Source organism: Brachyistius frenatus, unplaced genomic scaffold, assembly GCF_029030835.1.
Source record: "Brachyistius frenatus isolate BFR_SWC_R1_liver_20210118 unplaced genomic scaffold, ASM2903083v1 Contig_35, whole genome shotgun sequence".
NCBI classification, from domain to species: Eukaryota; Metazoa; Chordata; class Actinopteri; family Embiotocidae; genus Brachyistius; species Brachyistius frenatus.
Window position 1 is genome coordinate 2,733,712 of NW_027210634.1, and position 23,727 is coordinate 2,757,438.

Here is a 23,727-nt window from a genome sequence, read left to right on the forward strand (position 1 = left end):
AAATGTTGCACTCCGATCACCAGCGGGTGTCTGTCAGCTGTTTGATGCTGAGAACATCGTTTTGTCTGAGTTTTCTGGCGGTCCGTCTGAAAATAATCCCGTCATCAGTTCCAAAATCTTTTTGGGGGGCGTTGTCTGCTTAATTGACGGCTGTCGGTGGGCGGGACGTAGCATCGATGAGTTAGATCCACACACACACACACCCACCCTCCCCCCACCCCACCTCCAGGGGAAAAGGAGAAGTTGTGTTGGCAGAGACAATAAAAAAACAAAACAAGGAAGTACAGTGTGTAGTTTGAAGCAGAGGCTGCAGGCGACTGAGCAGCACGAATAGATTTTATAATAATGTGTGTTTTGTGCAGCAGCTGCTTTAAGCTTCAGCAGTTTCCTCTTCAGTTTTTGATCGCGTTATTTTCCAGATTCTTCCTCTCTTTTCTTTGCGTCTTAAATAAACCCGGCGGCGGCTCTTCCGGCGCCTGCAGATGAAAGCCGGTCGTCACGGCGACTCCGGCTGAAGCAGCCTCCTGTAGATTTATTTGCAGCGAGCAGCTGGGGGCGGAGCCGCCGGGGCTCCGATTGACCCCATACATCACACCTCGTGTGAGCACATATTAAGTGCTTTTCTCGTCCCCCCTCCCGCCCATTAAAAGTAAATAATGGGTGAAGGAGCGCTCCTATTCTTCACAGGTGACAGGTATCTGTTTGTACAGAGCGGGAGGTGTGTGAGTAGGCGGGCGGGGACGGCGTGACGTGAGAGGACTCCGATCATCGGTCCAGTGTTTTTTCGACCCCCGACTTTAAACAGCGCCTGCTGGAAATGCGCCTTCGATGCACTGCAGACTCTGAATTAAAACACAGAATAAAAAGGTAGGCGTTCAGTTCATTAACGCAAGCCTGCTAACGAGCGCCGAGCTGCAGGGAAACCAATTAGGAATACAGTCGCGGGAGAACAAATGAAAAGCTTGTTTGCATATTCATGACCGCAGCCTGCAGATAAATCAGGGGAATTTATGAAGTGCAGCTTTTTGTTTTATGGTGGCGCGTTATGTCATGTTCGATGTGGGAGGTGTCGAGGCGTAGGCGGGAAAGGCCGGGTTATTTATGAGCCACTTCCTGTCAGGTGAAACACAGCTGCGGTGATGGGGATATGGATGACTCCTCCCCGTCCTCGCCGTGACGATGGGGATCATCTGTGTTTGCTGCTGCCGGATTAGAAACTTGTGACGAAGGTTTTTTTTGAAACCAGATGCTACGAAGACAGTTTTCACTCTTTCAGGACAAAAACAATCATCAGATAAACGAAGTGAATAAAACAGAGTGAGTCATGAAAATAACAGAGCCGCAGGTCTAATTCATGATATTAAAATGAATCACTTTCAGCTACAGTTAAAGAAAAATCGGACTTTTCCAGGACTTTAGTGTCACAGGATTTTACTTTTATTAATTTATTTCCTGCTGCTGTCAATAACAACAAAATGTAGATGTTTATTTCAATGCAAAACCTTCTTCTTCTACTAAGTCTTCTCCTTTTCCTCCTTTTCCTCTTCTTCTTCTTCTTCTTTCTTTTCTTCTCTTCTTCTTTTTCTACTTTTTTTTTCTTCTTCCTCCTCCTCCTTTGTTGGACAAATTCAGAATTCAGAGCATTTTCTGAATGCAGCTTTTAAATTTGTTCTCGCCAAAGTAAAACTATTTAAATATCAGGATGACATATTTTCCATCTTTTTATGAAACAAGTTTCGCGTTGTTAAATTATTCAGTTTGTTAGTTTAAATCTAAAACATCAGAAAATGATGCAGTTAACACGCAACATGAACTCAAATACTATACATATTCCTGATCAGTTGCTTTAATAACAGATGTTTAACTCCTCCTGTGGGAACACATGATGACAATAAAACATAATATCCATCATGTGTTCACGTAGGAGTGTTGGTTAATGCGCAATAATAAAACGTCTTCACTCCATGTGTGTATCGATCTCTCAGTAAAAGGCTGAATAAGGAGGTAAACTGTGAGTGTTTTAGCCACGATAAATAATGGAGGATCCACCGCAGCGGCTTCAGTCTGCAGAGAGACAGCAGCACCGCACGGCTAAATGATCTGAGCGAGGTGGAGGAGGAGGGTTAAATGCTCAGCAAATGAAAAAAAAAAAAAAAAATACCTCCCGGCATTCACGTCCCCCTGAAACACCTTCAACTAGTGGCCTCACCCCCCCCCCATCGGAGCGCCGGCCCCCTGACCCGGCCCCGCGCTCCCGACATGATTGCTTTTGTTCTGCGGAGAATATTTAAATGGGGCTTTATAAAGGCGTCGAGTGTGGGGTCGTAACTGGTACAGATGCCGCGCAGCAGGCGGGCGGGGGGGGGGGGGGGGTAGGGGAGGGAGGGGCGGGGTCACAGCTCGGCGGTTAACAAAGCCCCCCGCGTGGTTACAATGATCGCCGCTCGGCTCACTCGCTGCAATTTAGCTTGAGTAATAGATGGAGGTCACGCTGGGTCACTTTCAATTTCCACTTCCAGCAGAGAAAAATGAAAACAAGTCATTTGCACATATCTGAATAATTCAGTCAGTCAAAAAAAAAAAAAAAAAAAAAAAAAAAAAAAAGAGAAATGAAAAGATGGGCTGAAGAGAAGGAGGAAGAAAGAAAGAGGAGGCCGGCGCTGTTGCGCGCGGCGCGCTAATGACGGCCGGCCTCCTCGTCGTCCCGCATAAAGGCTAATGACGAGTCCGACGGAGGATATGAATCCACGTGTAAGAATAAAGCAGCCTCAGTCGTGTGTGTGTGTGTGTGTGTGTGTGTGTGTGGTGGGGTGGGGGGCTGCCTCCAGCGAGCTCTTAAACTTATCATAAATGTATTAAGATTGCAGCGGGCCATGAAACAGCTGCAGACAATTAATCTTCTGCAAATCTTATCCGAGGAATTGGTTTCTGCAAAGTAACATCTGCTGCAGGCGGCGATTATTCATCTGCATGGGGCCGCGATCACCGCCAATGAAGTCCAAATTTATAGTTTTCCCCGTTCAGTAAAAATAACATTCAGCAGCATTAAAACATCATCCATCAACATTGTCCGGGGGGCTCCGGGGCCATCCCAGGCAGGCAAATTAAAAAGTATTCATTTTGCAAGAGGAGTTGCAGAGCGTGCTGCTCCGCTCAGCTGATTTTTTTGCTTTTTCTGCATCGCTGCTGAGAATGAGATTGGAGACGCAAAGCGTTGCCGCCGACACCGACACCGCCGCCGCTTTTTGCTCTGGTTGGCGGAAGAGGGGAGATGACGCTCGGCCCCCGGAGACGGTGATGAGGAAGTGCAGGCCGTGATGGATGACAGGCGGGCGAGGACTCGCCAAATATGAACTCTGTATAAAAACCCAGCCGCGTCGCTTTCTCCGGGAGATGTTTCGATGTCTCAGAAGAAACGGAATCTGTTTAGACGGCACGAGCACACGAATCGGAGTTTACGTTTAACACATGGGAGGAGAGGGGGGGCTTTTGTTTGTTTGTTTTTAATTTTTGAAGCGTGTTTATGTTTTTTTGTATTTGTTCTCATTTTTATTTGCATTTTGTATTTGTTTCTGTTTTGTTTTTTTCGTTTTTTCATTTTTGAATTTTGTTTACGTTAGGTTTGTCTTTGGTTTGCGTGTCGTCGATTTTCTTTTTTGCCTCTCAGTTTATTTTTCACGTCACTTTTTGTTACTTCCACGTTTTAACCGTTTTATTAATCCGCGGTAAGAAGAGTCTTTTTTTTTATTTAAATTTTTTTTAAATAAAAATACATCTTTTAATTTATAATTTTGTTTATATGTGACCATCTGGACACAAACAAGAAAACGAAAAATACCATCTGTGTTTTCTTTGTTTTCTTAAGAAGATGCAGAAACAAGAATCGTATAGCAATCCCGTCGTAATCCCTTCGGCCACTGGGGGGCGCTGCCACTGGAACATAAACGCATTGTCTGATTGTTGCTTTTGATGAAGGACGATACAAATTCGCAGCTGTCACTTCCTGCAGTTGTTCACACATTAAAAACGTCCTATCTGTGAATCACAAGGAGGCTTTTATTGTGAAACAGCTACAGGAAGTAGTATTTATTTATCACACGACAACCGCTGTTCGCTAAAACTTTGTGGCACAACAAGTTATTTTATCTGTTTACAGCTACATCTGAATATGTTTAAGCCGATCGTGCGTGCTGAGTAAGACGATCTGCACCTTCGCATGCACCTTTGCTTGTCGCATCACCTGCAGCATCAACTGCAGCGTCATCCCCGCTAACGTGGAGTCGTCTGAAGATGACACCATGAAGCAGACCCGATTATCGATGCCGTAAACTTTTCAGAAGACGTCGATAACGACGCCGAGCGCGGCTCCTGCTGCTCCGCTCGACTCGCGTACGTCGTATCGTGATACGAGCGGCCCGAGTGCGGATTGATAGAGATCCTCTTCTTCATTCCCCAGCTGTTGTAATCTCACAGATGGCAATATCATTTACAATAGAGGCTGTCAGCTGGAGCCGGGCCAGGCGCTGTCTTAATAGGAGTTTGATCATCTGTAACTTTGGCTGCCTGTCACTTGTTTTGGTTTTTAAACAAATCAAGAAATATTCTGGTAATCAATCCTGACAGCTGCTTAAAAATGATTCAAGTTATCGATCATCGGAGGACACGATGGAGACAGTCGGGCCGCGGTGAACACAGACTCTGAGTTTTCAGAAAGATCCTGAAACATTCGTGAACCTGTTCAGTCGTTAAAATACGAGATAATGGACGTTCAGCGGGAAGATAAAAGCCTACACCGGAGGGCGCCGCAGAGCTGAAGGTATCTTTGTACCATCGAAAATTCTAAAGATAATGTGAGATAGTTTTGATCCGGTGAAAATAGCATATCAATAATGTTGTACAGAAAATTTACCCTGGATCGGTTGTCAATCGACCAATCGCGGCTCTCTGACAGCTAAAAACAAAAACAAACAACCGCAAACAACAAACAAACACAAAACAAACACGCAAACACAAGAAACAAACAAACACAAAAACAAACAAACACAAAAGCAAACAAACACAGGGTAACTGCGAGCAAACACAAACAAATCAAATTAAAAACTAAAACAACTGCAAACAAAAACCAAACACAAAACAAGTAAACTTAAAACAAGCAAGCAAACACAAAACCACAAACAAACAAGCACAAATGCAAAGAAACACAGAAAAACTGCAAACAAAAAATCAACACAAAACAAACAAAACAGAAAACAAACAAGCAAACACAAGAACCACAAACAAACAAATACAAACAAACAAAAACTAAAACAAACAACTGCAAACAAACACAAACTAAAACAAACATAAACAAAATGAAAGCAAACAAACACACACCAAAAAAAAATCAAATACAAAAAACTAACAAACACTAAATATAAGCAAACAAACAAACACAAACAACCCCGAGCGGGTGTCTCGGTCGTCTCTCTGAGGACACGGACACTCGGCTCTGATTAAACTAAAGACTCAGATTGAACCAAGACTGAACTGCAGCTCCGGACGGCGGGCCGGTCGTCCGTCCTCCCGTCAGAGGCAGCTACCTGCCGGCGGCGCTCGCTCCGCCTCAGGAGGCCGCGTTTAAACCTCAACATGTATTGTTTGACGTGACACGCTCAATTTATCATTAGTTGTGAGGGAGAACGGATGAGTACACTTTCAATTTAGTTCCGCTGCTTTCTCCATTCATCACGCCTCTCTCATCATCCATCATTTCCGCAGCCTCCATCCGTACCAAACACTCCTTCATAAGTTTAATGCAATTAATCTTCATGCTAAGATAATTTCATATTAATGAACCGAGACATTTATTTGATTATCGGTTTGATGAAGTTGCGTCTGCGTTGACAGGAATCCGTGTCGCATGAAAGAGAGCGGATCCTCTTGTGTTTCCTTTGTGTCGTCTCTCTGCGGAGGTTTATGTACATTTCCCAGAGAGCCGCTGACGGCGGCGCCTTCTGTCTTCATACAACAAGCCCTGAGAAATTGGAAAAGTTGCAGCAATAGATAGGAGGTGACCTGGAAACAAAAGCAATCAAGGCTCGGAGGGGGGATGTCGGCGGCAGCGGCAGCCGCCATCAGCCTCGAATTCAGCCGCGCTGTCAATAAAAGAAGAAATACCGTTTGAGGCACGGGGCCGAGGGCAAAGAGGAGTCTGCAATTTCACACCTTCATGTACCTCGCCGGAGGACATTTTTCATGTGACTCCACCTTCTCACTCAGTAAAACCCAGCCGACGGCTCGGGCCAGATTGTAGATGATTCCTCCGATAACAAACAGGAGGCGGGTGGGCGGGCGGCGCCGCAGAGGGATTGGACGAGGGGGTCAGCGGCCCTCCTCAGCCGTCCAATCGCGGCGCGGCTACATAATTATTTTCCAAACTAAATAAACTGGAATTTAACCCACAAATCAATCAGCCCTCCTCTTGAAGAACTTCAGACTCAATTGAAGCTCAATCAGAGCAGGAAAAAAAAAATCAATTCTGACCAATTAAACCCTGTTTTCATTAGCGAATGCAAATCAGAGGTCTTGTATTCCCCCCCCCCCCTCCCCTCTGCCCTCCGCCCCACTCCCCCCCCCCCCCTTCCCCCGTCTGCTCTGTCGGACTCTGGGACTCCCTCAGGCAGCTGGTCTGTGGTCAGTTTGTCCTGGTCTCAGACCTGCAGACCTGCTGCGGGAACGAGTTCATCAGTTGGACTTGGAGTCACTTTTGTTTTTAGTAAGCTATGACTTCATACGTCTGCTGAGCCACATTTCAGAGGGAAATACCCGATATTTGACTGCACATTATTGTTCTTTTCAATCAAAACATGAACAAAAAAAAAATGTGAAAAAAAAATAATAATAGCAAACTTTATTTTTGTAGAATCTTTCAAAACAAAGTCACAAAGTGCTTCATAAAGAAAAACAAACATTGAAAATCAATCGATCACCCAAAATAAACTATTAAAACGACATTAAATGATTAAAGCACAGCCACATGAGGCAGAATAAACAGAGGTAAATTTATTTGACTCATCAGAAATGACAGACTTCACATAAAATATTTAAATATTATCGAGGATAAAAACACACAAAAGCCGTGCGGCTTATTTCCCTCTGTGGTCGTCTATTCCAGTACGAGATGGCAGATTGTTGAAGAAAGTGTCAATCGAGAGAGACAAAACCAAACAGACGAAAACATAAAATATTTGTGTACAACTACAAATTATTTAACAGCCATATTTTAAGATCTGATTTAAAGCTGCTCTCAGCAGATCGGCAGCTTCGTCCTCCGACAGGCAGCTGGATGTAAAAAAAAATATATATATAAATATATATATAATTTTTTTTTTACCGAAACAGGATTTAAATCTAAAAGGAATAACGTTTGTTAGACTTCCTGTGGCGTTGAGGGAGATTATTGTTGTGTGAATCTGAGGTCTGGAACCATCCGCCGCTTCGTCACTTTCACTTTTTTTTTTCATCAACTTTCATGTCGCAGCTCCAGACGAGACGACTTCCTTCAAACTGTTTCAGTTAAAAACAAAACGAATATCAAACTGTTCGCCGGTAAAACGATCAGAAATCACTTCAAATGATGACGGAGCTCCAAAAACGCTCCTCATTCACTCTCCCGTAAGAGGTCAAGACATCCATCTGATAACACGAGACATTTTCTTCATATCTCCATCTCCAAGGTATTTTAATCCGGCGTTTCCCAAACCAGGGGTCGAGCCCCTCCAAAGGGTCTCCAAATAAATCAGAGGGGTCGTGAGATGATTACTGGGATAGAAAAAAAAGCGACTAATCTGTAATCTGATTTTTATTTTAATGACACGTTGAATCATGTGAGCTGATATTAAAATGAAACGGTTTTTTTTTTTTTTTTTAGGATTCATAACAAATCGGAGAAACAAGATGGGAAACATTTTATGATTAAAGACGGTAACAAAGCAAACTGTGGCAGCTTCCAAAATAAAATATATGAAATGTAATGAGTCAAATTAAATTTATTTTAAAAAGAACCGTGTTTTACTGACATGCGGCGACGCCGTAGCCTCGAAGAACTATTATTAAACTACACACGGTTAGAGCTCGACACTTGTCCTTCGCTTTGAAAGCGGCCTCACAAATAACAATAATTAAAGCTCCATGTTTACCTGACAGGTGGCGGAGTAGAAGTATAAAATGGAAATAATTAAGCACGTTAAGATTGTCCTTGATGAAATGTGCGTGGTTACGCTCCACCGCTCCTCGCGGTAGCCTCCAACAACTCCGATTATTAAACTCGACACTGTTCGAGCGCGACACTCCTGAATCTTTTCTTCCTTGTTTTGAAAGGGGGCCCTTTAAGATGACGACAGTCGATATCGTTTCGGTAACAGAGAATCATATTTTCCGTGTTTCTATCATGCGTTTTCTGATTTCAAAGAACGTAACAAACCAAACCGTCGGTTCTTTCAACTATATATACGCGGTCGGTTCCAGCTGTTACGTTCGACGTATTTAAAAAAAAAAAAAAAAAAAAGAAAAGTAGAAGTAGATGTGTAAAACTGAAACATTCAAGTTACGTCGAGATTGTTCTTGATTTCATTTGCGTCGATGCACTTCGGCCGCTCCGCACGGTAGCCTTCGAACGCCTCCGATCGTTAAACCCAAACGCCGTTCGGGCTCGGCGCGGCTTAGACGTCCGCCCTTTGCTTCGAACCTGTTGACGTCGCTTTGGCACCGGAGCGTCCCTATTTTTCGCACTTCTTCGCGTGTTTGTAAAACGTCTGCAGAACCCACGAGTCCGTGCGGCCGTTCGTGTCTCCGGCTGCGTGCGTTTTCTCTGTGAAACGTGTCGCTGCAGACGTGAATGAGATGGAAAACAACTCGTGTGACGCTCGCTGCCGCTGCGCGTCGGGCTCTCCCCACCCCCCCCCCTCCGATGTCGAGAGTCCGACCGCATCGACCGCCCCCCTCACCTCCCTCCCTCCGCGCTCCCGTCGTGAGTCCCCCCACCCCCCCCTCCCACCACCACCACCACCATCGCATGCATTACACCGGCAGCGCAGAATAGATGGCGGAACAATGTATTTAAAGGCATTACGCTCCCGACTAATGGCGAGTCTCGAAAGGCAGCCTCGAGTCATTTAGCCTCGTGAGTGGTCGGCCCGCTTCAGTTCCCAGCATCATTCGAAATGATGTCCTCCGCAGAAAATACACTCACTTGGATTCAATTTGGAAATGTATTCATATTTACTTAGCGTATACCTGCATCGCATTTGTATGGATCAGCGGGGGGTAAAAGTAAAATTGAAGCAAATCGAATCAACATATTGGGACATAACGGGGGGGTGCGGTGGAAGGGGGGGGGGGGGCGGTTGTATGGAGTCCACAGCCGGGGGGCGGGTGGTGGTGGGGTGGGGGGGGGAGAAGGAGAGGGTCACTCCAATGCCTTTTATGATGTCCCCCTGAAATCTATCTGAATCACATTAAATTGGATATAAAGATGTGCAGACACATACATCACAGTAAATGGTGTGGCGGAGCATCGCTCGCCAAGAATCCCACCTCAACAATCGGGTTATAGAATCGGCTTTAGATCCTATTAATAATTCACAATCTTGTTAGGGGAGAACAAACATTTCTGTTCAAGCAATTTGAGTCGTGGGATTGTTCCTGCAGGCTGGATGCGGCGGCGGCGGCCTCGGTGCAGGCGGGCGAGCAAGGCGGGCCGTGAGGTGTAAGCCCGGCTGTGTGTGGAAGAATAACTCCATGCTATTTCACAGTGTCTGCTTTCTTTATTAAAGCAGCGTCACAGTAAACATGTCTGCCGCTCTGCCCCCGTCTCATCCAGCGCCTCCCTCACCGAAGGCTTTTATTCTGAAGGGCTCGCAGTCGTCGTGGTGGGGTCGGGGGGGTTGTTTCATTAGACCGGATGTTTTTTTTTGTTGTTTTTTTTTACCGATTAATCGACTGTAAAATATCAAAGAGTCGCAGAGTAAAGGAATCCGTGTAATTACAGAACAATTTTTAAATGGTTGAAGACTTCAGTGTTTTTGTGTTTAAATGTCAGAAAAGGCTCCGGATTATTTCTTACTTTAATTTGACAGACCAAATTTAAAGATGTGGGATCTACTGTTTTATTTTGGCACGATCGTCTGCATCTGTTTCATGTTTCAAAATCGGGTAAAAAACATGCAGAGAAAACGATACCTGATATTTTAGCTGTCTATTATTTATTGTTTTATATTTTTTTATTATTTGTTTTTTGCATGTACTGTATAGGTATTTAAAACCATAAAAGCAGCACAACAGCAGGTCAACTTGATGTTTTGGATATTTTACAGGCTGAGTGCATTATTATTGATAATTCAGGCCACAACCAAAAGATCCTTTAATTTTATCATCCTGATTTTATTCCTGATGTCGTGAACGTCGGTGGTTATAAATTTAGTTTGATTTGTTTTCTTTGTGGTAGAAAAATCCTGAAAATTCACAAAATAAAAGTCTGTAGAACATCTGAAAATCGAAATGGTATTCGTGTCGCGGATATTTCTAAGTATCGACCCTTCAGAGTTAAACCTCCGACCCTGTGTGGGCTCCCCACCCAGAGGTTGGGAACCACTGCTTCAGATCATATCTCACATTTGGAAAATAAGAAAACTAGTAGGAGGAGAAAGTTCAACACATTTTAAGAAGAATTATCTTTTTATTTTTACCGTGTTTCCTCTACTTTAAATTTTTAGCCTTTTTTTGATTTATTCTTTTTCCCTTTGTTGACATTAAAAAAAAGTGGGTTTTTTTCGTTTTTTTTTCGCCTCTTTCCCTTTACTCTTCTTGTCTTCTTGCCTTTTTTTTAGACATGTTTGTTTATTTTTCTATTTAACTTTCCTCAGTATTGCTGTTTTTCTTTGAGCTTCTGTCCACCGTTTTTTAAATTTATTTTTTTTATAACATTTTGCTTTGACTGACGATAACGTGACAATTTTCTGCAGACGTGTTATCCGATCAAAAGTGTGCCTCACGAGGCGTTTCTATTAAAACACAATAAGTAGAAATAATGTTTCCACCTCAAATTTAAGAATGATGAAAATATTTCATCTTCACCACTCGGCTCCTTCTCTTCCTCTTTACTCTCCAACACACAACAGACTGACAGTTTTATTCCGACGACTTACGAGAACGTTGCACGACTCATCTCTTCTTGTTATCCAGGACGTCACTCATCTGCCGACATCATCACATCAGTCAGGCTGATTTTAAACTGCAGTTTTTCAAACACATAGGTTCATAAGAGCAGATTTTTTTTTTTTTTACATTATTCAAAACATTTGTCAACATCTGGATTAATAAAAGTGACGGAAACTTTTTACCCATTAATTTGAATAAACTGTCACTTTAACAAACCTTTGAACGGGTTACTTTTAACTACCTATTTTAACTATTAGTTATAATGTTAACAACATCACTCTTCACCAGCTGTTTGTCTTTACTTGTCGGCCGCTGATCCAGTATGTAATCCATAACTAAAGTTAAGATCAAATCTTTGTTAGAAATATCATAAAATAACGAAATTGAAATCGGGAGAATCTATGTCCAGATGTAGTTTAAAATTAAAATGAACCAACGTCCTGACAGTTGCAGTGATTTGTGGGATTTTTCTGGCTGCTGCTGGGAGAAAAAGAAATTATAAAACAAATGTTGAGGAATGAAGGAATCTGATTTGTTTTTCCCGTAAATGGACTTTGACAGAAACACGCGAACGTTCAGTTTGAAAATATATATTTACACACATTTCAAACAGATGCAGACAATAATAAAGAACACCATCACACATAAAAGCTCTGATGAAGAGTGTTTGACGAATAGGATGAGGATGAATGTGTTGTCACACACTGCCTCCTGCTGGTGGAAACGCACTCCGACAGCCTCATCAGGAAAGAAGTTTTAAAAAAAAGACATGATTGGATCTTTTTTTGGGGGGGGGGGAACAAAAAGATATAAAAACTTGTCAAATAAAAGTTTTCAGAGTTCAAAGGTCAAACAGGAGATGAGGACAGTTTGTGTTTGAGAGGATGATTGTCGGGTTTATTCATCGTCCGAGTCGTCGCTGCACGTCTGCGGGGAGTCGATGCCGTTCTCTCCCAAGATGATGCTGCTGTACATCTTCTGCTGCTCCTCTTTCAACGAGTCCTTCACCTTCGCTCTCTTCAGCCCGCCGTCCCTGACAGATGCAAAACACAAAGACGTGCGTTAAATAACTTCAAGTGGAAGTAATGAAAGGAGGTTTCAAAAAAAGGCTGAAACACAATAATCAAACTTATTTTTTAAGCCAAACTTTTAAAGCTAAACTTCAGTCTTTGCATCCAGCTTCTTATTTATGAAAACCAACCGATTCTCTTTGAGCCTTTGTAATATTTGTTTCACAAAACAGACATGCTTCACATTTCTGAATATTTTAGTCGAAATTTTACTCCGATACAAGTGGAAGTGTTTTTTTTTTTATTTTTCGAGAAAAAAAAAATGATTGAAAAAAGATTCAGTTTTTGATTCCAGCTTATTTTTTATGAAAACAAACTGACTCTCTTTGAGTTTCGGGTTATTTGTATAACAAAACATTTGGAATCATCTCTTTGGATCCTGCAAAGTGGTGATTTTCACCTTGTTTTTGAAATTACACAATTTTTTGGGCTTTTTAAAAGAAAAGTTTATTTAACCTTTACTGACATTAACATCTCCGTTTCGCTCTCTTTGGCGACACCTGTGGTGATAAGCTGTAACTGCAGCTGTGTTAGAAAGTTTTGAATTGCACCCTACTTATTTGTATTTTTACTACATACTGCAGCTTCCTCTAAAAAGTATATACCGTCGCATGTAGTATGTGTACAACAGGGACACACTTCTTCATCTTAAAACTGCACCTTGACCTTTGACCTTTTGGTCGTGTACGTCGTGATTTGTAGTGTGACATTTGAAGTCAAACGAAAAAGGATGCGTTTTGGAAAAAGTACGCTTCCTTTGGATGCCTGTTCTTCTTCTTCTTCTTTTTCTTCTTCTTCTTCCTTTTATGGGCAGAGCATTAGCGCCACCTGCTGTCTCTGTGGCTCAGTCGATGTTTCAAATCTGCCGTCACTCACCTGTAAACCACAGTGACGTGCTCTCACCTGTGTGAAAGGCGCTCTACAAATACCTCAGCACCGTACTTGAGCATTTAGTGCTTCTCCACCTCTGAGGATGGGTGAACTGTTCGAAGGTCTGTTTGGCGGAGGACCGTCCTCACCATGCCAGGTCCAGCAGTCCTCCCTGATGAGCGATGACAGATTTGACTCTGTTGGCGAACCCAGCTGCGTCCTCGCCGTCCTGCTCGCAGCGTAAACACAGAACAGACGAGAGTGTTAGCATCACACGAGGCTGCGCGTTCACAGTGTGCGTTGGAGCGGCGCTGTGTGGATGTACGACTCGCCTGGAGTTTATAGTTTGGGTGGATAATCAGGGTCAGCTGACAGGAGGGGGACATGAATCAAAGTCTCATCTGCATATAAACTGACTTTTACCTTCATTCATGCAAGTTAAAAAAAAAACTAAAAACAGAGGACCTCATACAGAGCCCTGTGGTACACCTCCATTTAGAAACAAAGAATATGAAACAGAGAGCAATCTGAAAGTCTTTCTCTTCTTCATGCTGTGGTTCTGCTTTTAAATAAGCTGACCAGAAAGTAATTCCTCCTCATCATCATCAGCTTCGGCTTCATCTTTATCTGCTGAGCGGTTGTCAAGGAAACCCTCCTGATATATATTAAAAAAAAAGGCTTGTTCTGCAGTAAACCTGTCGCCCAGCTGCTGCAGAACCAAACGGACACACTTCTGTATCGTTGTGTCTTAGTTTACTCATCAGAACAGTGAGACAGCGCTGCCACCATCAGGCCAGACTGTGAATTAAAGCTTCTACCGTCTATAATTTTAATCCAGGAAACTGTTCATAAAAACAATTTATGTTGTTACAGACCTCGGTGCTCCGGCGACTCTGTACCCTCTTTCGATAAAAAAAAAAAAAAACCATTAGAAAACAGTTTAGACCTTTAAACAGCAGAACACTGTTTGAGACCCAACAGTTTAAATAGCAGGAAGCCGACAGTTCAGTTAAATTAATTAAAGAATTCAGCAATAGAATGTGTAAAGAGGCAGGTGGGATGTTTACGTGGTCTCATCAGCCATGATAGATGATAATATGCTGCCTGTTCGAGATCAGATAAAGAACACGAACTGCACACGGACGCAGGTTCGACTGACGGAGTCGATACCCGCTGCGCGTAATCAAAAGTGTTTCTCCCGGCAGGTGTGATGCTGCCGGTCTCGGAGGCGGAGTCACCTCGGGCGTACCTGTAAGGTCATGGGAGGGAGGTACCACACGTTGACGACGATGGCCCAGCTGGTCATCATGCGCAGCAGGTAGCTGACCATGTTGTATTTGCCGCTGTTCCAGAAAGCGTCGCCGAACCGAGGGTCGTACTGAGACACGGAGGAAAAACACCGAAGGTGAGTTCGGGTCCGGTTTGAGACAAACTGTGTTCGGACGTTTGTTCTGTCTGGAGCTTTTATACCTTGATGGCCACCGGGTATATCGTCCCTCCGATTTCAAAGCTTCCCTTCTTGAACATCATGACTGAAGTGTTGTTGATGCAGGTTCCTGTTAGAAACAGAGACACAGTTATCCAACCATCATCGTCGTCGTCGTCACATGACGAGCCGCAGCGGGCACCGACCTTCAGGAAATATCATGATGGGAAGTTTGGTCTTCGCTGCAACGTGAGCTCTCAGCCTGCAGAGAGAAGAAGACATTTTCAGACCGACTTCACCGAGTCGTCGCAAAGCAGAGCAGCGAGTTTTATCGCTTCTAAATTTAAAGGCATCATTCGTCGAGCGTCCGTCCATGGCGGTGATCGGGGCCTCCGATGGTGACTCTGGATCTCCTCTTTCAGTTTGATTTCTCGGCTGTTTGCTTCACTTCAGGCTCGCTCTTTTGGCTGAAACCTCAGGCTCAGTGCTCCTGACCTTTATGTCAATGGGGAGTTCCCAGTTAACGTGCGTGCCACATGTTTCCTGTAACACGGTCACGCAGCAGCAGTGTGAGCCGCGCACACCCGAGCTCGAGTCTGCGGTCAGCGAAGAGTTTAAGGGAACAGCTCGGACTGAATTTGTAAAACTTCGCTGATTGAAGTTCCTTTTTCACAGTTCAGACGCCAGAGAGCAAACAATGAGGAGGACAGTACATGAAATTATTCATATTTATATCCCAGCTGTATGTAACAATAACTGTTTGTAATACATCTAATCAATTAATGTGACCTGGACACACATATTGATTATTAGAAATTGATTACTCGCATGGGTCAGGAGGCACCGTGGGTCAAATCTGCTGTGTAACATGATTGTATAAAGAGCAGTTCAAAGATGGCAAATACTGAAATGGCTAAAAGGGACACAAAACAAAAATAAAGAGACACAAACAACAACAAAGAGACACAAAACAACCACAAAGACTCACAAAACAACAACAAAGACTCACAAAACAACAACAAAGACTCACAAAACAACCACAAAGAGACACAAAACAAAAATAAAGAGACACAAAACAACCACAAAGACTCACAAAACAACAACAAAGAGACACAAAACAACCACAAAGACTCAAAACAGCAACAAAGAGACACAAAACAACCACAGAGACTCACAAAACAACAATAAAGCCTCATAAAACAACCACGAGACACAAAACAACAACAAAGAGACACAAAACAGCCACAAGGAGACGTCCCTTAGTAGCACTACTAAACTTCTCTAATTGTCTTTTTGGGTCTTTAGATGTTAAAATCAAACTACTTGAGTTAAATGAGCTGATTTTTTTACTCATACACACACTCACTCGTTTTAGCAGATCAGAGCAAGCGGTCCGAACGGCACATTGTGGGCAGTCGTTATAAATTGAAGCGTCACCTGCTGGCCACAGCGTGGCGGTCCTTCATCTCGGACCTCTCGAACCACACGTGGGGGCAGGACCTCACCATGGACCTCTGAAGGACCCCCAGCAGGCCTCTGTGAATCTGCCCCACCTGAGGATGACATCCAAAAGAAGTTAAAAAAAAATAAAAACCCGTCCTGCGACAGACACACCTGCTGTCGCTGATGACGACGACGACGATGACGATGACGGTGATGATGATGATGATGCTGATGATGATGATACTCACCATCGCGTAGCAGCCGTCGTTGGCCAGAATCACCACGTCGATCGGCGTGGTGTGATTGGCGACGCAGATGCCTCCTTTCTGAGGTCTGTTCTCTCTGCACAGATACGAGGGAGACGCATGAAGAAGAGGAGGATGAAGAGTAACGCCGGCGACGAGTGAAAGGAAAAAGGAGGCCAAAGGGCGACTGACTTGTTGTAGTAGTGGATGGTCGCCGACAGTCCTCTGGCACAGATCCTGTAGCAGGTCAGGTGGACCAGCTCGCTCAGCCAGTTCTTCACACTGAAACACGGCAAATGTACAAACAGCTTCGTCTGAGAAAATCCGTGCGTCAGGAGTCGCAAACATCGTCGGACGTGTGGTGCGTTCGGCGAGGAGCCGTACCTGCTGTCGGGCAGGAATCCAACCAGAGTCGTTCCTATCACGAGCCACGAGAGGCCGATGGTGGCCAGAGTGATCCTGCAGCGACACAACAAGTCTCTTCTGTGACGGACGTCGACGGTTCAATTGAAATTTCGTACGGCGTCAGTCTTTTGTTTGTAGCGTCATCAGCTAAACTGAGACGACGGCTTCAGCTATTTTTCCGTCACCTATAGCTACTGCCACAAATGATCCAGCGTCATCTATTTCTACTTTTTAGCCATGATTCATTGATCCATCGATCCATTGATCCATGATCCATGATCCAAATGTTACTTTTAAAAAAAAAAATTTTTTTTTTTTTTAGCATACAGCCGTTACTTTAAGCTATTTACGTCTTTTAGCTATTTAAACCATCACTTTTAGATAACTATTTGTTAGTTTGAGTTAGACTATCTATTACTTAACTAATCATTTTAGTCTTTACTTTTAGTTCACTATTTGCTACTTTAAAGTATCTATTTGAACACTTGGCTAAGTGTTTATTACTTTTAGCTAATTATGCATTTTTACGAAGCAGTTAAACTATTACTTTTAGCTAACTATTTACTACTTAAAAGTACTTCATTACTTTTAGCTAACTGATTATTACTTTTGGCTAATTATGCATTTTAACTAACTTTTTAAACCATTATTTCTAGCTGTTTTTTTTTACTTTTACCTAACTCTTTTCCCTTTGGCCAATTATGTCTTTTAATCATTTAAACCTTTATTTTAAACTAACTTCGAGCTATCCATTTTATTTATTATTTTTACCTAACCATTGACTTTAATACTTTTAACTGTTTATAATTTTTTACCTATGCATGTCTTTTAGCAAACCTTAAAAAAAAAACCTGTTAGCTGACGATTTACTACTTTAAGGTGTCTTTTTAATCCATTACTTTTAGCATTTATTACTTAAAGCTATTTGTTTATCACTTAAAATAACCATTTAAACCAATACTTTTAGCGAACTCCAAATTTAGACTGTTACTTTTACTATTTATTACTTTTTGCTACATCCCGGAAATACTCGAGTAAAATACAAGTACTTCAAATATTTCCGTTATTAAATGTTAAAAAAAAAAAAAAGAAAAAAGGTGCCTCTTGCGAAGGCCGAAGACGCTGAAAACTGGATTCTTACTCCATCACCGTCTCCCCGAGGAGGCGAGAGGTCGAGTTGCCTCAGACTGACCTGAGAGGGAAGAGGATGCAGTATCGCACGAAGACGCCGAGGCCCCAGATGACGGTGAGGCGGAGGCTGATGTAGCGGAAGTTCTGGTTGGTGCGGGTCAGGAGGTTCCAGGAGGCCAGCTCCTCGGAGGAGAAGCGCTGGGTCACCTGGTCGTCCACGATGCTCTCCAGACCCTTCTTGTAGAAATACAGGGAGTCGCTCAGGCAGAACTCCGCCCCTTCCGGGGGCCCGGGGCGCCGCAGCTGCCCCATCTCCTCCTCCATGGAGCCCCCCGCTCGCTCTATGATCCCTGGAACACAGTCAGCGGCAGCGCTCAGTTTATCCTGCCGGAGGTCTCCAACCCTTTTTCTTTTTTTTTTTTACTCTGAGCGCTCCTTTTTCAAAATAAGAGTGTGAGAACCTACTCATGTTTACTCATTTACTCACATAGCTGAGCTCCGCCCAAACACGCTGAGTCAGCTTCTTTTATGTGAACAATAACAATCTGATACTCAGCAAACACATAAATTCAACAGCGTGTGGATGATTTGGATGAATGCCGACTGCAGTGCGCTCGGCTCTTGTGTGGCAAAAACTGGTTTAAAAAGTTTGAAATAAGTCGTTCAAATATAATCCAGTGTTTTCCCCTTCGATTGGGACCCCCTCCCGAAAGATACACATCTTTAAGGCAAAACCTGGACCCTGTGTGAAACTGGAGTGCTTTTAATTTGAAAAGTTGCGGCAAAATCTCCTGGTAGCTCCGCCCCCGCTGTTGCGGTCCCGCCGGAAATATTGTATTTATGTTATTTACCTCATTTACGAGCACCCGTTTCTTTACGGCTCAGTGTGAGAGTCTCTGCTGTGTTTGTGTCCTCTGATCTCTGCGTGTCTCACTAACCTCTGCTCCACTGACACAAGTGGAGGGAGCAAAGTTTAAAAAAAAAAAATCATTAATTTAAAAAACGGTGAAATGGATCACCAAATATACTATGTGTGGGCAACACTGCATATTGTTCGAAACCTCCGCAATGTACTCAGAACCGGGTCGAAGGCTGCAGGTTCGAGACCCGTCGGTCACGTGATAAACAGATCGGGTCAGGTGATAAACAGATCAGGGTCAGGTGATAAACAGATCAGGGTCAGGTGATAGTGGACACCTCTGTGTACTCACTTATGTAACCCCAGACTACAGAACCACACCCGTTCTGCTTTATAACGATCCGGTTCTGACTCAGCATAATAGTGATGATGATGATGATGATGATGATGATGATAATCAGCTGCTGGTTGGCGGTTTTAATCGCTCTGAATATTGATTGTGTGGATAGCTGATGGGAAGCTGAAACCTTGAAATGAGATTAGAGCGGTCCAGCGGAGGAACAGTGTGTGTTATGTTTCAGCACCAGCAGTCTGAGGATCATGAGGGCGCTGACCTCTGGTGTTTAACCTCTTCATGGACACTGGGTACAGTCGAAAGAAAGCAGGACCGCGGGGAGTCACTCTAACTCACGTGTTGTGTCTCCGTGGTCGATTTTTTTTTTTTTTTTTTGTGGGCACTTTGCATCTTTTTGCGTTGCGTAGTTCTGTGTCTCTTTGTAGTCGTATCTCATCTCACTGTGTTTGTATGGTTTCTTTTCAGCCATTTTATATCTTTGTTTAATTTTCTTTTTTCTTTTTTTACTCATGCTCCAGCTCCCCATGTTGTCTTGTCGTCGTTTTGAGTCTGTTTGCGTTCATTTTTTTGGAACTCTTTCTGGTTCGTCTGCGTGCGTTTCCTCGCCTTTAGTTTGTTTCCTGGTTTGTTACTGTCTTCGCTGGTGACTCAGTCGTGACCTGCAGCTGACGGACTTTTAAATCATTCACACTGTGCACGCTGTTGTGGTTGTTTAGTCGTTTTGTTCGGTCTGTGGTGTCGTTGTGTTGTTTTGCTTCCCTTTTATGTGATTTCTTTATGTTTCGTATCACTCCATTTGTTTTCAAGTTCGGGCCTGTAAAGGGTTAAACGTGTAGCTTTGACACACGGCAGCACGCAGAGCCAGTGTGTGTATGGGTGTGTGTATGGGTGTGTGTGCGTCTGTGTGTGTCTGAATATTCCTCTGTGTGTGTCTGTGTGTTATTGTGTGCGTCTGTGTGTCCCTGTGTATTTCCGAGTGTTTGATTGTTCCTGTGTATGTTCCTGTGTTCCTGTGTGGGTCTGTGTGTTCCTGTGTGTTCTTGTGTGTTCCTGTGTGCGTCTGTGTGTGCGTCTGGACTCGAGCCCGCTGTTTGACTAACGTTATGCAACCCTTTGTTGCATCATCACCCTGAGACGAGCAGTGTGTTTCCTCCCACAGAGCGACACCCCGATATCAGACGCTGCAGCTGACCAATGGGGGAGCACCGACACGACGTCACATGACCCGAGCTGAAACAAATATGTCATAGAGCAGGACACCATGTGCTGAGAAAGGTCTGCCTGTCACATGACCCGTCTTCTCCACAATGTTTCAACAATTCACACATCTAAAACGCAGGCAGACCCGTTTTAGAGGCAGTTTGCTAAAAACACTGAATTCAAACTCAAATCTCAAAATAAAGATCTTAATTTTTTTTTTTACTTTTAAACAGAGATTTTATATTATCAAATAACAATAATTTTATTTGTCTTATTTTTTTAACTATGATTTTTTTATTTTATTTTTTCCAATTATATGCTATTGTTTATATTTTAACATATTATGTTCTTTTTTTCCTTTACCCTTTATCTTATGTATTTATTTACGTTATCAAATATTTTTTGTGATTGTTGCTCCAGCATATGTAGTATATGTTTTGATTGTTATTGTATTGATTGTTTCTGGTTCTTTTTTTTTTTATGTACTTTTTTTTAATTTAACTTTTATTTTTAAATGCTTGTTAATTATTTTTTTATCTAATCTTATTTCATGTTGGATTCTATTTCCTAATTTTCCTGTTATTATTGTACATTTTTATTTTTGTTTAATTATTATATTTATTAATTTACACAATATAAAATTTTATGGGCTTTCCTTCAGCATATTTTGTATATTCTATTGATGATGTTATTTTCATATTACTATTGATTGTCTTTTTTTAATGCTATTGTTTATTTTCAAATGTTTGTTGATTTTTTTCAAATTTTCTTTTTATATTTCATTTTGAAATCCTTTTTTTTATTCATTCATTTCCTCTGTTGCTGCTGTAGCGTATTTTCTTTTTGATAATTTTATGTTATTGATTATTGATCATCAGGCCAGTTTTTCTCACATTGTTTTCAGTGTCAATAAAAGATCTTTGATTGTGTATTTCGTTCTATTATCATGATGCCCTGTTAGTAGTAGTAGTATGTAGTTGTTGTTGTTGTTGTTGTTGTTTTGTGCTGACGTGGACAGACTCACCGCTGGGCAGAGGGACGGGCATGCTGGGCTGCTCCCGCCGTTCTCTCTGGATCCGTAACGTGGCCCACTGCAGAGACAGTTATTTTCAGATGACCTCTGATGCCTGACACCACACTGCTGCTGCTGCTGCTGCTCATTTCCTAACTGCGCACACATGTTGAGTAAAAAAACCACAAACAGAAGTTCCCCTGAGGACAGGCCGTCTGCATGCGGCTGGGTTACCTCGAGGATTTTGACCAGGATCTGGATGTAGACCCCGGAGACCCCCAGAGAGAGGCCGAACATGGCAGGCAGCATGATGAAGAACACCACCACGAACATCCACGCCTGGAAAACGCCCGCAGCCACACACCACAGGTCCTCCATCGCCAACGGCCAAGGTCAGTCTGCTGCTCCGAGGTCACCTCATCATCTGCCAACAGCAAAGCAGCACTGGGGTCAATGCATGTTTCTGGCGATTTAACAGAGCGACTGGGCCGACGCTGAAATATCTCGACAGCTGTTGGACGGGTTGTGCTAACAGTTCGTGTTCCCCTCATGACGAACCGCAAGGACTCTTTTTTTTTCCCTTAGGCCATCATCAGGTCACTTTGGTTAATGACTAGAGGCTGTATATAAAAACAGGAAGTAGCCTCGGTGATGTCACCTTCGGGTTTCCTGCAGAGCGTTTTAAATCTCAGTTCCAAGTGTCTCTAACCGTCGTACTCCTGGCTGATCTGAAAATGGTCAAAAGAGGTGGTGCGCGGGTGCAGCCCGAGGCGGTCCAAATAAAGCCTGGTTGCAGCTCTGCAGCTGTGACTCCACCCACCTGTCACTCAAATCAGCCCCGCCCCCATTATTTTGCAGAACTTTAGGCCTTAATACAATTTAAACGGTGAGTTCTATAAAAATTCGTACAGTTGTCGTGAGCACGGAAATTAACAACAAAGACCAAAACTTTTTTTTTTGTACCGGGCTGTAAACATGCTTATTTCTACTGTAAACATGTATACATCTGTTATAACGTTTTAACACCGAGGTCTGTGGGACCTGGCCCGCTGCTGGAGCCTCTAGTGGACATTTGAGGAACTGCGTGTTTTAAGTTTTCATGTTTTATGCTACCTGGTTGTGACCAAATTTCTGCAGACGTAATGACGTTTATTTTTCTGCAGCTGTACTGAAACAATTGATCAACTAAACGAGACAATAATTAGCACAACCAGTCGATAATGAGAATTAGTCACGGCCCTGTAAATCCAGCTGTAGTTCAATCTTATTATTTTTTAAATTATTACATGTATTTTTTAAAGTAAACTCTGAATTAAAATGAATGAGGAACAATAGCTATCAAATAAATGTATTAAAAAATACAATACTGAAATTTTAATGTAGTTGTAAATCAGTATTTTCCTTTTTCTACTTTATATTACTACTCCATTACAAGGAAGTACAGTAGAAACTTATTTATTTCATTTTTTACATTTTAATCTGTTTTGTAATTTATGTGTGTTTACAGTACGTGTATGTGGTGTAAATGTTCAATGTTTTAATTGTTTACTATTATTTTTCTGTAATTCATGACTGTTTCAGCTTGTTTTTAACATAAAAACTGAATATATTTACATATCAAGCCATACTATTTACTTTTAAACATATACAAAAGGCTTTATTTAACATGAGCAGCAGCAATCAGTTGATTAATCAATCCAGAGAAATCAAATCATCGATTTGTAGTGTAGTTTAGTATGCATAGAAGAAGTCTTAAAACTCATAATTGAATATATTAAACTCAATAAAACAGTGTCTTACGGAGGAAATAACACTGTTGAACTCTTAAAAATAACAAATCAATCAAAAAGAACAAAGTTTGTACTTTTTACGTGTAAATGAAAAAAAAATTTTTAGTACAAAATGCACAATAATCGAATACAATATGATGAATTTATTACCAGACTGGGAAGAAAAAAAAGCAGTTGAAACGATCTCAGCCAAGTTTGTTAATTAAAGAAGTAATAATTACCTAATAATGTAATATTATTATGTAATAACATAAACAGGCTATGTCATAATTGAACACACGCGAGTAAAATACACATCTGAAAGCGGGACTTTGAAAGTTTTTTTTTTTTTTTTTACATTTTCAGTTGCGTTAAAGTAACGTTACTGAAACGCAGGTTAAAGGAGGAGAGCTTCAGCTGTACCGTTAGTCCAGTTTACCGATCGCTATCTCAGCTCAACTAAATTAAACCGGGGCCGGTAACCGGAGGGACGGTGAGACGGAGCAAACACACACCTGTACGTGTGACGTGTGAATTACCTGCCAGCGGCGAAACGCTCTCAAACGTCCGGCTGCGACAGGCGAACCGGACCTCTCGTTAGTTACCGGGTTGTGAAGCCGAGTCCGCGGACGGTCTCGTGAAGCCCCGCCCCCCCTTTTTTTTTTTCTTTCTTGTTTTTTTTTTTGTTGTTTTTTTTTCCCGCTTGCTTCACGAGGACGAAACTGCGCGGGAAGAAACGCAGGATT

General features: G+C 42.5%; 1 protein-coding gene across 1 annotated transcript; it reads right to left on the reverse strand.

Annotated features, from left to right (window-relative positions):
* Positions 1–11,987: 11,987 nt before the first annotated feature.
* On the reverse strand, positions 11,988–23,603 carry gpat3 (glycerol-3-phosphate acyltransferase 3). The gene is made up of 13 exons (XM_069700966.1): positions 23,521–23,603; positions 21,447–21,636; positions 21,225–21,291; positions 17,848–18,136; positions 16,635–16,709; positions 16,443–16,532; positions 16,254–16,347; positions 16,000–16,115; positions 14,769–14,824; positions 14,607–14,692; positions 14,386–14,514; positions 13,286–13,365; positions 11,988–12,229 (listed from the first exon to the last, which is right to left on the reverse strand). Exons 2-13 carry the CDS (start codon positions 21,588–21,590, stop codon positions 12,094–12,096), a joined length of 1,362 nt encoding a protein of 453 aa, XP_069557067.1. The 5' UTR covers positions 21,591–21,636; positions 23,521–23,603; the 3' UTR covers positions 11,988–12,093.
* Positions 23,604–23,727: the final 124 nt, after the last annotated feature.